This window comes from Phaethon aethereus (assembly GCF_964289735.1).
Source record: "Phaethon aethereus genome assembly, chromosome: 6".
Classification (NCBI taxonomy): domain Eukaryota; kingdom Metazoa; phylum Chordata; class Aves; order Phaethontiformes; family Phaethontidae; genus Phaethon; species Phaethon aethereus.
In genome coordinates, this window is record NC_138580.1 from 23865951 (window position 1) to 23880544 (window position 14594).

At 38.5% G+C, this 14594-nt stretch overlaps 1 protein-coding gene across 3 annotated transcripts in view; it reads left to right on the top strand.

Annotated features, from left to right (window-relative positions):
* RAPGEF4 (Rap guanine nucleotide exchange factor 4) overlaps positions 1 to 14594 on the top strand; it is a gene marked incomplete at both ends in the record, with an annotated part of 154014 nt that overhangs the window by 107870 nt on the left and 31550 nt on the right. For all 3 annotated transcript variants that reach the window (XM_082001460.1, XM_082001461.1, XM_082001462.1), the window contains 7 exons: positions 2638 to 2722; positions 5745 to 5805; positions 6554 to 6630; positions 7746 to 7892; positions 8503 to 8618; positions 11885 to 11973; positions 13836 to 13924. In XM_082001460.1, the coding sequence (XP_081857586.1) occupies positions 2638 to 2722; positions 5745 to 5805; positions 6554 to 6630; positions 7746 to 7892; positions 8503 to 8618; positions 11885 to 11973; positions 13836 to 13924 (664 nt within the window). The remainder of the gene's footprint in view (positions 1 to 2637; positions 2723 to 5744; positions 5806 to 6553; positions 6631 to 7745; positions 7893 to 8502; positions 8619 to 11884; positions 11974 to 13835; positions 13925 to 14594) is intronic.

Genomic DNA, 14594 nt, shown 5'->3' on the forward strand with positions numbered 1-14594 from the left:
GGGTAAAATTATTCATGTCTCCTATATATTCTTTATGGTACTTGAAGGCAAAATTTGTACTCTGGAAATACATGCTTATTTGATGTATAAACACAATGGTAGGGTGTCTCTGATCTTTTCCCTTGTTCTTATTATCTGAGAATTTTCTGGTTAGCTGTGTGATAAAAATAAACAATGATATCGCTTGTATGTACAGGGTTTATCAATGGCAAAGTACGATGTTATTGTCAACATCCTAGTCACAGAGAAGCTCAGTGTCTCTGACCTTGATAAATTCTCCGAACACTGAACAGTTTTTATTGATCACTTAATATCACCTGAGTTCTGTCCGTTAATATGTAGCCTCGTTCTCTACCTATTCCATTTATTATCCTGTCTATAACCAGTTATTGCTGTTAGAATGTGTCCCCTGCAGAAACTAGGTCTTTACACAGCAGGATCCTACAAATCAACATCAGTGGGTCACCACGCAGGTTTTACAGAAGCAGTGATGCCTAATATCTCTCCATGTGATATCTGCAGAAGCAGAAGTAAAGACTGGGTACATCTACTATAGATTGTCAGTCCTCTCGATGTCATCATCCTTTTATATTTTCATTTTATGTAGAAATCTGTTAATTTGTTACAGTATGTTTTCTGTTTTCCAAGACATGCTGGTTTTGCAAGCATGTAATAAAATTAAAGTTGTTACTTCCTATGGGAAGTATTATTTGTTAAAATCCTTACCCTGTGTTTCTTAAATCTCCAGTGAAAGGTAGCTAGTACTGACTTAGCTTTATTCTGTACTTAATTAAGCTGCTACTGCCCACAAATCACTAGGACCGGCAGCTTTATAATTTCAAGCCAGATTTAGAAATAGTAAAGGGTATTTTGAGTCACTAGAGGGCATAGTAGTACCAAACCAGTTTCTGTTTCTCCCTTAGCAGTTTATTCCATTTTGTATGAGAAAAGAATAATTTCATCCAAAACTTTTTATGTCTAAATTGGTCTTTAATCTGGATGATAATAAATGCATGTCATTGGTCAGTGAACAACAGATGAAAAATACAGCTTGCTTAGCAGAGAAGATGTCAGATGTTCTTATGTTTTCTGTGACTTCTTCAGTACTTCCTTCATCCAAAAGAAGTCTCCATCACACTTCTTTTGCAAAAAGATGCGATATAACTCCAGGGTGACACAATTGCTGGGTACTCCCTCTACCTCACACATCATTTAGACAGACTGTTAAACTAGGAGGTGATTAGGCAGAAAACCTGTAGAGCACTGTATTTCTTTAGGTGACTTTCCTGATCCTCTAGTCTCCTGTAATATTGACATTTTAGGAGGAAAACTTACATCAGGAAGGTTCATTGTGACATTTCATTAAGGCTGTCCAACAGACTGTGCTGTTAATTCTTTTGACACCACACACTGCAGACAGTGGGGTTTGGAACTGCGCACTAGCCTGTTCTTAATGCGAGGGTGTAAATGTGCTCCTCTGACACTCCTGCCCCTGGACTGGGCTTCCTGTATCCCTCTCATTTCCTCACATCTTAAATTTATCCTCTCTCCCTTCTTTGGACTAGGTTGCTCTTTTCTTCTATTCTTGGCCCATTGATTTGATTACTTATATTCTGCTTTCCACAGATCTAAAACATGTTGTTTGAAATGACTTAGTCTTATAAAAGTAACTTGGGATAATGATTTAAAGGATTTTTTCCATGTGTCTGTATGTAACTCCAATGCGCTGTCTGAAATTATATCACAGGAGAATTTGTCCTTTTAGAAAATAAAGTTCTATTGGACACTTTAACTGAAGAGAATCTTGTTAGATTAGGAGTTACTTACAAGCTCCTACAACTCCTTCTTATGGGCACTATTTACTATATTCTCCAGAACATCTCTGACATGCTGCAGGCCTCCGAGTATTTGTGGCCTTTTTTAGCAATCAGGAAATTTTCCAGTGTGTAGACTACAGAAATGCAATTGTTTCAGTCACAGTGGCAGCCTCATTCCTCGTGCTATAGGAGGATTATTCCTTCATCAGTGTATGCTTTTTATTAATGGCAGCTTCTTGTATTTTTCAAGTTGAAACTACTGAGTGGTTCTTTCTTACCTTTGTGATGAAACAACAGCACTCAGCATTATCTCTATAGCAGTTGTTTACGGTCCTCAAAGATGCGCTGCTGCCTCTTCCAATTTGTTCAGCAGAAATTCACGCGCCTGTACAAACCACTACTACCGGCTGTTTGCTGCGAGTAATTAGTGCCGCGTGTGAAAAACAGTGCAGGCCCCACACTCCGGAGTCCTTTTGAAAGGGACAGATCTTTATGTACCATTTCTGATTTATGTGACCATTTTACATATAGAGCACTTGATTTCATCAGGAAAGCTGCCTAATCAGGATCTCTCTAAGGTGGTTGCCATGGCTGCTGCTCGGTGTCATTCAGGTGTCGTTTTGTAGCGCTCCCATCCTTTATATGTTTCACTCCTCCAGCCAGAACCATCGTTCAATCCCTGTTTAGTGAGGATGTACCCTTCAGTAGACAGTACAACAGCATCTGTGTTGCTTTGTACTTTTCTGCATTTATTTTTTACTTCTGCATTTATTTTGGGCATTTCTTGCATTTTGCTGTCCTTTTTATCTTGTCTCTATAGGCCTGGCCAGAGAACTCTAGATGACTTAGAAATTATATATGAAGAACTTCTTCACATTAAGGCCTTATCTCACCTTTCTACCACCGTAAGTATTTTTAAAAATATAACTCATCATCAAAAGGGAGGTTGAATTTTGACATCTGGTGCTTTATTGGAACTGGAGTGCTTACAACTCTTTCCATTTATACTTTCTATGCAAAGAAGTTATTCCCACCTGTGAGGACCACCAATGTCTTTTGGATATCAGATGTAATTCTCTTCAGGTGTTTCTGCACAGCCCCTACCTCAACTCATGCAGTTGGCACAGGTGCCTCCATCTGGGTCCATATCTAAGTTTAAATTCAGATGCGTGCAATCTGACCTTACACCTGGGTCTGTGCCACTACTGAATTTTGCAGAATAGATGTCTGATTTCTGAACTGTAAGAAGTCTTGGCTGGAACCAGTTAGGAGGAGGAGGAATTACAGGGTGCAGAAAGGTGTAGTTGCACAGCTACACAGCTGTGCAGTGCTGGCTGGTTGGAGTTTGATCCTAGAGTGAAGGAAACCTCATCAGACACCTTCTTTCTGAGTGGGCAAGAACAGTGCGGAGAACCAAGAATAAATTAAATGGAGAAAATGCCTGGAGGAGAGAACACAACTGTTTAAAGTCTCACCGTCAGTGACACACTGCGTAGGCAGCTGAAACAAGCTAAATAGCACTTTACGTGGTAGCAGCAAGATGTGGGTGCTTTCAGAAAAAGGAAGCCAGTCAGAAAGTAGATTTATATTTGACAATACCTTCTTTGGAGGCTCTTGATATTTTCAGTAATTCTCAGCTAACTTGGACAGATGCAGCTAATTAGGAAGCTGCATTTCAGAAAGATAGTACTCTCTGCAAACATGTAACACCTAAGCAATGTTTTTCAACAAGAATATGCATCCAGAGTTGGTAGCTGAACCATCTAGTAGGGAACAGCCAGGCAAAATCCTTAAGCATCTCTGGGATGTAGGAAAAAAGTATTTAAAGGAAGACTTTGGTGAGATCCAGGAATTACCCTTTTAAAATCAAACAAAAGGAACTACCCAAGATATACAGATACTGAGAGGGAATGGAGAACACTCTTGATACTGCATACATAACCCAGAACAAAAAAATCTGAAACACAAAATATTTCCAGCTCAGAAGAAATTCAGACTTGAGGTCAGAATCCACAGCAAGTAGCATATAGAACAAGTATGGCAAATGATACAAATTGCAAGAAATACTTGGCATTTTGTAGAATTGCAACTGATTCCATGTTTTTAGTAAGAATTTGGAAATGCCAGCCTATTATATGCAGCATGAACTAAAGCAGAGGACAAAAACCTTGACTAGTTTAGGGGAACTCTTCAGAGGAGCAACAGACAGCATTGCTCCTATGAACCAGAAGATTAATGGTCAATCGAATTGAAAGAAAATGGAATGTTTATTCATTTTAAGGAAGGCATAATTCCTAAAGTAATAAGTTTTCTAGATATGCCACGAGCAGCAGGAAGTAAAATGGATAAAATTCAAGTCGCGTGGTAGTGAACTAATCCCTGCTAGAGAAGCCTGTGAAGTTAATGTATGAATGAAAAACAATCGTATAATACAAATCAATTCCTGGCTTCATCAAGAGGATTCATTCACTGCAGAGGCAAATGACTGAAACAACTGAGAAGACATCTGAGGACGTACATGGAGAGGAACGCTCTCTACAATGTGCAGAACAGTGCTAATGGGGTTGTATTTCCTGTCCTTACAAAAGCATCATTGCCTTCAGGCAGAGGTTATAAAAGAGTTTGGTGAGCTAATTGTTATAGAAATCGCAGGCCTGTGGGTATGTTCACTGGTCAGTGTACTAAAAACATCTGTCCAAACACCTCTGTTTATCCCTCTTCTTCTTCAGACTGCAGACAGTGCTTTATACTGGCTATCAGGAAAGAGGGAGAGGTGGCTGAGGTGGTATGTTTATGCCTGGTGCCTGAGCAAAGGTTTGGTGGGTGCCTTTAGGACATCAGAACCTGAATTTGTCCACCCATCTTAGGAGATGCTGCCACCAGACCCTCATCTGGATTGTGTCCAGAATTTGAGAGTTCCTCTCCAAGTTTTTCTTCATGGCCTAAAATTTTTTTCCATTTTTTAACTGTTTAAACAGTTGGGAGAATGGTGTGAAAATACTACTACTAAATATATGTTGGAGCTAGTTTTTGATCTGTATTTGGCACAGTTAAGTTACGTGGTAGTACCTCTGAAACATGGATTGTCACCAGCTGACATCCTCTGAAAACAAGAATCCCACGTCTTGGAAATTGGCCTCCAAATCCTTGGAGGCTTGCAGTTGTATGAAGAGAGACATAAAGCACACAGGGAAACTCAGGATAATATGAGGTTCCCAGTGCCGCTACTATTTTGAGAAAATAACACTAGCAGCGTTTACAGTGAGAAAAGCTGTTGTAAACGGTGCCTCACTAGAGGCAAATGCCCAGTTAGTCGTAAGAGCTAATCACGCCAGAGCAGTACAAACCCAGTGAGGAGCAGGCTGACACCAAGGGCAGTGTCACGTTCTCCAGCTCCTGGAAGAGGTAGTGAGCTGGAAGTTTTGCCTGGGGAGCTCTCAGCAGGCCCAGGTGGCTGTGCCTGACACAGCAGAAGTGGCCAGACTTAACATTGGTAAGGGGCAGGGTCCTGATTTCTCAGGGAAGAACAGGAGTACCGCAGAGCCCCATGGAGTAATTGACAATTGCTAGCTATCTTCTGTAATAAATCAGCTATTACCATTTGAAGTTTTCCATCCTGTTAATATTAATTGTTAACGATGGCTTCACATGTGTATGTTTGAAGAAAGATGTGGAGACCTGTATCTTAAAGATGTCCTTGTCTGAGCTGTTTGGAGCCAGGAAATGTAGAGGCTCATGTTCTATAAAGCCAGTCAGTAGGAAAGAGGACATCACATGAAGGAGCCGGTTGTCTGACTGTGTGACTGAATGAGTGCTGAATGGTGCAGAGGGAAGGAAGGCAGCGACTGGGGTATATTGTGTGACTTCCTCTCACCAGGAAGAATAATATACATATAAAAACTGTAATTTCTCTCTCTTTATTTTAAGGTAAAGCGAGAATTAGCAGGTGTCCTCATTTTTGAGTCACATCCCAAAGCAGGAACGGTCTGTAAGTAAATGGAGTCCTGTCAGATCTTCTTTTTCATCTGTGGCAAGAATGTTTAAATTCTTAATGTTTAAATGACAAGAGCAAAACTTGGATCTTGCAAACTTGAGTGTCACTCAGTGCTTAAAACCTGGGGTAATAGTTGTTGGCTTAGTCTGTTGCCTATTGCAGGCACAGTACCAAAATTAATTCTGTATCTTTGGTTGGATATATGTATCAGCTACAATTTGGGTGTGTTTCTATCTAGAATTTTGGATCAGACCAATCTCTATTTAAAATGTATTTTAATATTATCCTTGTATTAAAAAAATCTTGCTGTACAAAATAAAGTATTTAAAATGTTAGATTACTCAGACCTGTTTATACTGAGAAGTTTTTTAGCAAATGAATGTCAAATTCTCAGCCACTAGGGAATTGGGTTAGAACATGGTGCGACTCGTGGGATCCAAATCTGTGTGCTGATTAGTAATTGATAACCTGACATGTACGTAAAGTAGTTGTTGCAATTGTCATGGAAAATGAAAGCAACTTTCACGTCAGTGAAATAAAATAACTACTATATGGGTGTGGGGTTTTTTTTTTCCTAAAATCTGAAGGCAATTGCTTTTAAAATCATAGTATGCCCTTTTTCAAGGGAGACGTTAATATGACTGCAATAGAGTTACCTTGAATTTTACTGAGTCCAGAATCTGGCCCATTTATATTTTGAATAACTCTATTTTCACCATAAAATCTTTTCTCTCTCTTGTAGTATTTAATCAGGGAGAAGAAGGTACTTCTTGGTACATTATCCTAAAGGGATCAGTAAACGTAGTCATTTATGGCAAGGTATTTTTTTCAGAAGCCTTTTTATATGTTTCTTATTATTGAAATTGTAAGAGTAAACTTTGAAGGAATACAGTTCAATTTAGAGCGAAATTGCTTTGTCTGAGGAAACAAATTGAATGTAATTTTATTAAGAAATGATCCAGTGGTTTCACTGATGATACTTTCAGTTGATTGCCGTATAATTTCAGGATATGTTACACACTTTCTGAATATAATTCAGCAGAGTTACATCAGTATCTTTAGGACAAAGTCATTTGCTGGAACTTGGTGAATTGCCAGACTTCCATCTCATGGGGGGTTTTGCCGTGTCCCTTTACCACCATATTCTCTTGCATTTCTATGACTAGATTTCCTCACATGTTAGCGACGTCTGACAGAAGTACTGCTTTGTGACTAGTAGTTCTCAGGTTGGATCCTCCCAACTTTATGCCAGCTCTTCATTTTAGTTAGGCTATAGACTGAAAAGCATCTCTATTAAATTTGATGTTTATGAGAGAGATTTTTTCAAGGCAAAAAACAGGACTTTGGTACACAGCAGTCCCTTGAGTCTTTAAAAATCCCTCCCTCCTTATTGATTTCTCATTCAGTGACTGAGAATCCTCTATTCTGAACACTAAGCATTTCACCAAAATCTAGCATGGAGGCCCTGGTGCTAAGTCTGTTCCTAAATAACCCATATTTAGCTACATTTTTTATATAAGTGGGTGGGCCAGATCCTCTGTTACTCTAAATTGAAGTAAATGGAGCACTGCTGATTTACACCAGATGAGGATGTGGTGTTATACGTTATTTCTGCAAACTTGATCTTATTTTTTAGGGCCTCTATAAATAAGAAAACAAAAAACAACTTTCTGTCTTCAGCAGAGCTAGAAGAGTCCTTCAAGCTGAATGTAATTTCAGAGAACAAGCCAATTCTTTTCTATTCTTGCCTTTCTTTAGTAATAGTAATAACCAGCTATCAAGTATTGTTTCCTAGTCATTATTTTGGCTGTTGATTTTCTGCCAAATAGATTTGTTTTGGTATTTGATTGTGAAGTCCGGTGTTTGTACAAAGACTTTCAATAGAATCCAGAGTAATGATGGGTTTCTGCATGTAAATGTTTTGCTCTGTGCAGGGTGTGGTATGTACTCTACATGAAGGAGATGATTTTGGCAAGTTAGCGCTTGTGAATGATGCTCCCAGAGCAGCATCCATTGTTCTGCGTGAGGACAACTGCCACTTCTTGAGAGTAGACAAGGAGGACTTCAACAGGATCCTTAGGGTAAGAGTGGGACCGGCTGCCCCACCAGTGTGATACCCGAGTTTTTCTAGAGTCTGTCTTATTTCTGTGGATGTATTGATCTTGATAAGCTTGTTTAAGTGTCCCTAATTGCAGAACAGACATGTGACAGCCTAGAAGATCTAGTAAAGAATATATTAATAATCTGTCCTCTTTTTGTGTTCCTAGCTTGCCATGAAAGTGGGACCAAATGGAATCTTTTGTCTTTTGCATTTCTGTGGTCTAGAATTTGCCAAGCAATAATAATGTTCAAAGATAATAATGTTCACATATAAGTGGGGATAGAGATTATACTACATATGGAAATTTGGGGAGGGCACTCTGTTTTGTTTTTTTTCTTTTTTCCTTTGCCATAGCCAGAGATTTTTCTCGTGGTTCTTGCTCTAATTCCTCTCACAATTCTCTGCCTCTTCCCCCAGTGCCAGTGCTTGCCTCTTGATTCTGCCTGTGAGAAGAGCAGAATAAAGACAGATAAATACAGGGGAAAAGAACCAACCTGAGTCTTTTGTGTTTGAAAGTCATGCACGTTTTCAGAGTAACTAATCAGCCAAATCGGGTGCAATTACTTTATTAAAAGTAACTTGTCTTGCAGGATGTGGAAGCAAATACAGTAAGACTCAAAGAACATGACCAAGATGTCTTGGTGTTGGAGAAGATCCCAGCAGGAAACAGAGTTTCTAATCAAGGAAATTCACAGCCTCAGCACAAGTATGTTTTCATTCAATAGTGCAAATGTCAGACAATGATTAACCTTTTCATACGGTATTATTATCCAAACAATAGCATATTTCCCCTTTCTATGGAAGAATGCGGTGCATATAAAGTTTTCTTTTTTTTAATCATCAGCTGATCACATGCCCCATACTGGATAATATATCCATTTCCAGCAGCACACCAGTTTTATGTCTTTACACAATAATTCTCTAAAGATCTTGCTGTAAATACTTATCTCATGTAATAGCTTCTAAATAGGCGGCACATGGAGAATGCTGAAACCCTATTAAGCTGAGCTACTGTGTAAAAGACATGAGGAAAATACATTGTTTTATTGTTAAGTACAGATATTTTCATTTTGGATTTTGAGCTCTGGATTCTAATAAGAGTTTGCTAGGTACAATTTATATACAAAACGAAGATCTCATGCAATGAAAGTTGCACAGCTTATCTGACAGAATAGGTTTGCACTGTAATAACAATATTCATTATATATTCTTTACTTTCTTGCTGAAAGGGAAAAAGTACAATTCTGTTTGGATACTACTGTGATAAGAGTAGAGTGAGGCTATTATCATTCCAAATGTTGGTAAAACCCCTAAAGGCTTTGTAAATGTGTTATTTGCAAATGGATGCACAATTTTCTTCAGAAATGCTTGAACAACTCCAACAAAATAAGCACCAGGAAGTTTTGAATCCTTTACCCTGGAGCTTACTTCTTCTCAAAGAAAGAGCTAATTTACTGTGAGATATTTTGGGTAGAGTTTTTATCTGATCTGGGATTTCATATACCTATTTTATCTGCATAAGTCAATATAAAGATTTGTAAAGATCTGTGAAGGGTTGAATAAACTATTCCTTGTATTTTATATACACATTTCATATATTACAGAAACTGCCATTTCATCTTTCACTCAATCTATTAGAAAAACAAACTATGCTACCAGGAAAACATGTACTCTTGCAACAATTTTTTCAGTGTCTAAATGAGGGGAACTTGACTGCAGCTGGTGGATTTGCATCAGCAGCTGCAGTGCACAGCAACTTGGACATAGATTTAAATCCATTTTCTTGGGTCTGATATATTTTTCATGCTTTCAAAAGTGAAAGTTTCATTTAAAGATAATTCAAACACTACCTTTCTTGGAAACTCTGCACTGGCATTATTTGTATTATTTAGCATTTTCTTGTTCAGAAATAGATAAAAATGGCTAGAGACATTTATGGTCCCTGGTTAAGTTAGGCTGCATTTTAGAGCTTACATTCCAGGAATATTTTCAGCTAAAGCTCAGAATTTCCTTTCTGTAAATATTTTATGCATTTGGTCAGCTTTTGGGTACTATTGATGTGCCAGTTGATGAGCTTTTGCTGATAACAATGACAAATAGACATATGCTACTCAAAAGAGGAAGCTACCTTGAAAGTTCACTGTCTGCTTTTCAGCAGTCAGATTACTTTGTTAATAGTGTGTTGGCAGTGTCTTTTTGTTGAAAATCTTTTAAAGTGCGTTCACTGGTTTTGAAGACAACATTTCTGTTGTTTCTTTTGTTAGTAAATAGAGTAAGTGGCTACATTTATGCTTGAGAGTCCAAATCAAAGTTACTGGTGCATTCTGATTTCCAGAATGTGTTACTGGAATGTGTTGGCTGAGTGTTCAGTACTTTTGTAAATCACTGTGCCCAAAAGAGAAGCTTAACAGGGACCTCTTCATAAAGGCTTGCTGCTTTGCCCTTAATTGGGTAGCTTACATCTCTGGTATCTCTTCAGATGAGCTGCCCTTTGGGCTTTGTGCCCTAAGCAGGTATGTAGCATTTGCACTAGAGAAATATTCTGCATCCCAAAGTTGTTCCCTGAAATATCCAGTCAACCAAGAAACTAATTTTCTTCATCTTAGTCTTGGAGAAAGCTTTGCGTTGGGAGCAGATCCTCTCAGCTGCAGTTTGGATTCTATTGCCTCCTCTGCTGAGGAGACATAGCTCCTACGCAGCTCCCTGAGCCATGCTTTCAAACAGTGACAGTTTCACTTCGAAGGACTAGCTCTGAAGTTCTCACTCCCAAGATCTAACTCTTTATGGGTGATGACACTCATGCAGGATGAATTCAGCAGCCCTGCAAGTCGCTTCACTGTTCATTTTCACTTTCATATTCAGAGTGCAGCAACCTGTGATTTCTGTGCTTCACTCACTTAGATACTTGGTTAGTATCTCTGCGAGAATGTGCGCTGGCTTAACAAGTGTTTGTGTTCTTGGGACATCAATACAGTTCTTCCAAAGGGGTTGGCAGGTAAAAGAACTGTGACGGTCAGCACTCAAAGTGAGGAGGAGCTCCCAGGAGCTCAGCTCCACCACTTATTTCTCAGCAGGAGCAGAGTATCTTCACTTCTCGGGGTTTTTTCTTTTTTTATTATTTTTTTTAAGTTTCATACTTTATCAGTTGGATTCCAAAAAAAGAAAAAAAAGATGCAAAGATTGAAAGAATGGAGGGAACGGTAAAAAAAATCTCATCTGCAAGGAAACAAAAAAAAGACGACAGGACAAGTTTAGCAATATCCTATGGTATCCTGTCTGCTGGTTCTTAAAATCTTGCCAGTGTTTTTGCACGAAGCAGAAAAACCTGACTATTGCACTAATTCATTTCCATAAATTGACTCCAAGAAATGGTACAATCCTAAGTTTATCCACTTGAAAAACTTACTTACTTCAGCTATCTAAGGCATTGCACAAATTTGAAGATCCAGTGTGCTATTTCATTATCTGCCCCCATCTTCTCAGACCAACCCCTCTCAGTGGTGCTGAAGGAAATTGGTTCCTTGCTCTGACACTGATACACACCAGTTCTCCTTTCATCCTCATAGTAAGTCTGTTAAGACCCTCTGATGACTGTGAATTGCTATCATTACTGAGATATTTATTCTCAGTGGAGAAGCATTTCTGATTGCAGTTCCCCGGGTTTGCACCAGTGCAGCTCTGCTGATTGCGGTATAACTGTGGTGGTGGTACACTGGAGTACTTGTGCAGGGAGGGGGCTGTCTGTCATCTCATGCTCCATGGACAAGGTGGAGAGAGTTATTGCTCCCACTTGACAGGGAGGAAGCCAGCAAAGACTGTGACTGGTTTTGTGCTCAGCTACACAGAGATTCTGGTTAGAGCAGGTATTTGTGCTCTGGCACTCACCAGTCCTGGTCTTCTCACTGGTATGCAACTCTTTCTTGATTAGCTCTTTTGCCTATGGGATAATAACTGCTTTTTCCCCTCCCTCAGGTATATTGTGATGTCAGGAACCCCAGAGAAAATTTTAGAGCACTTTCTTGAAACTATGCGCCTTGAAGCAGCTTTAAATGAAGCAACAGGTATCTACATGACAAAGGCTGTGTTATTAATACTGCATAAGATGGTCTTGCTGGGGGAACACCACAATGTGATACTTTGAAAAAGAGCTAGTGGTGGTTTTTCCCAGAATAAGAACTATCCACTGCTCTGAAACAACCCTGAGAAAACCTAGGAAATTCAGAATTAAAGATAACAATCCACTCCTAGCCCACTGTATGGTATTTGTACTGTTGGTTCAGAGTAGAACAGCAAAATCTCAAAAGGTGCCAGACCGCTAGTCATGACTTTAATTAGGCACAACTGTAAGGCCAAGACAGAGCATGCATTACCACCCCATGATAATGGTACTCCTTGTTCTGGATGTCACTTAATCATTGATAGCTTAATAGCTTAATACTTAACACTTAATAGCTTGATACCTCCAGCCATTGGATTATGCTAGTATAAGTATTCCCAAATTTTCATATCCATATCACATTTAAAGTATCACAATTTAAATTATGTGTTTGTGATGCTTTCCCATGTGCAGGGAAAGAAGAATTGTTGCTCAAAAGAGAACAACTCAGCACACCATGGGCCAAATCCCAAGAATGCACTTAAAAGTCTGCTTTTAATTAGTGTAAAGAGAAGAGAGAATTTACATCTAGGGATATAGATATTTGCTGACTTACTGTTAATAAGTATTTTAATTTTAAAAAAGTCAGGCACAAAAAATTCCTCCTAACTATGATAAAATGATGCAGAGACTTTTATATTAAGTTACATAATGTTGCTTTAGCAAGTTCTTTTTACGTTGCAGATGTCTAAGAAGTATATGTTCAAAGGTGTTCTTAAATCCAGTTAATCTGTTACTGACCTCATAATATTGCAGAAACCCATATAGTGGTCCATAAATGGTGGAAGAATTGAAAGATTACAGAAATCCCTTTACAGTGTGTGTTTTAACCACTTTTAAGAATAAAAATGATCCTTTACATAGATACCTGTTTATTAGGATTACAAGCAGAATGTTGTTCTTTAAGCCTGCAAGTATATAATTACAAGCTTATTTTTTGTAGTATGCATGTATTATGCATTTTTCTAAAATGATTTGTTTTTAAATCTTTTAAAACTTTTCCCCAAAGCATCCAATGACAAGATTATATCTATATCCTAATGGGATACAAAATGTCACAATTAACAAACAAAGCTATTTTTAGGATATAGAAGCTCAGATGCTGGAAAATCGAATTTTTAGTTTCTCCATTCCTTTAACTTAAGAACAGTTAAAATCCAGTTTTCTCTGGATATTATACAAAGAAAAAGTCCCACCCTTCTGGAGGTGAGTTTTGTCAACTGGAATATATTTTCATATATGAATTACTGTGGAAGCAATGATGTAATATTACAATACACAGTTATTGCTAGGAAATCAGCAAAGAATTAAATTATTTGCCTTCCCCTGTGTAGTATATACTAAATGTGCTGTCTGGTATTGTAGTTCCCTAAAGCCAAACGCAGCAGCCCTTCTTAGGTACCTAGGTGTGGCAGACCTGATTCTTCTTATGCTAAGATCTCTACGCTTGTAAGAGAAGTATATCGGAATATTTCACTGTGGCACCGGTGGCGTTGTTTTTCTGTGCCAGATTTCCCTTTGACTCAGGCAAATGCATGTCAATGTAAGTGCAATAAAATTCATGCAGACAACAATAAAAGCTTAGTATTTCACCTCATAATTGTTCATGCCCCATTTTTATACTTAATGCGTGCAAAGTGCAAAAAGACCCCTATATTATCTGCAGAGGGATGATAAGGTATTTTAGCTGAAAGAAAACTCATCCTTGTGATCCCAAATCTGTTTGCAGGAGCTTAATTGACTGTTTTCTTTCTTCTTTTTTCACAGATTCTGTTTTAAATGATTTTATTATGATGCACTGTGTTTTTATGCCAAATAGTCAGCTCTGCCCAGCCTTGATGGCACAATATCCTTTTGTAAGGAAAGTTACATCCCTTTAACAGCTATCCCTATCGGTCATGAGATTGAAGCTTCTCTCCCTTGAGAAGTACATTACGTTTCATGGCAGCTGTGCCTTGTGGGTAGGTTCTCAGTGTCTGACTAACAGCTGTCCATAGCTCAACAAGTCCGAAATGGATAGTGTATACCCATGATGAGATACAGTCCTGGAGCATGAAAACTGTGTCTTTCCTGTGATGATTACTATTCCAAGGGAAAGAAATGTGTTGTTCCTCCACCAGATAAGTGAAATTACATAAACGTTCGGATTACCCTTCCTGTATCCTTTCTGTTTGTCTTGTTTTTTGCTGAACTACAGCGTCTAGATTTTAACTAAGGTCATTATGTTTTGGTGATTTCAATGGTCCACTTTATAGATTGCGAGCTGCAAAGTGCCTCAAGTAAGAGGGTACCTAAACTAGTAGAATGATGAGTAAGAAGTTCTGAGGTGCTGTCGTAATAGCTATGAATAAAATGAATAATAATCTATAATAATAGTCTATGACAAATGTTAACAAACTGCAAGAAACTTCAATTGCATACGAATACATAGGAGGTGAAAGCTTACAGAGGACAGCATCAAGAGCTGGAGGTGATTCTCGTACTGTCTGCACATTTTACAGAAGGATTCTGTGAAACGTCCATCAG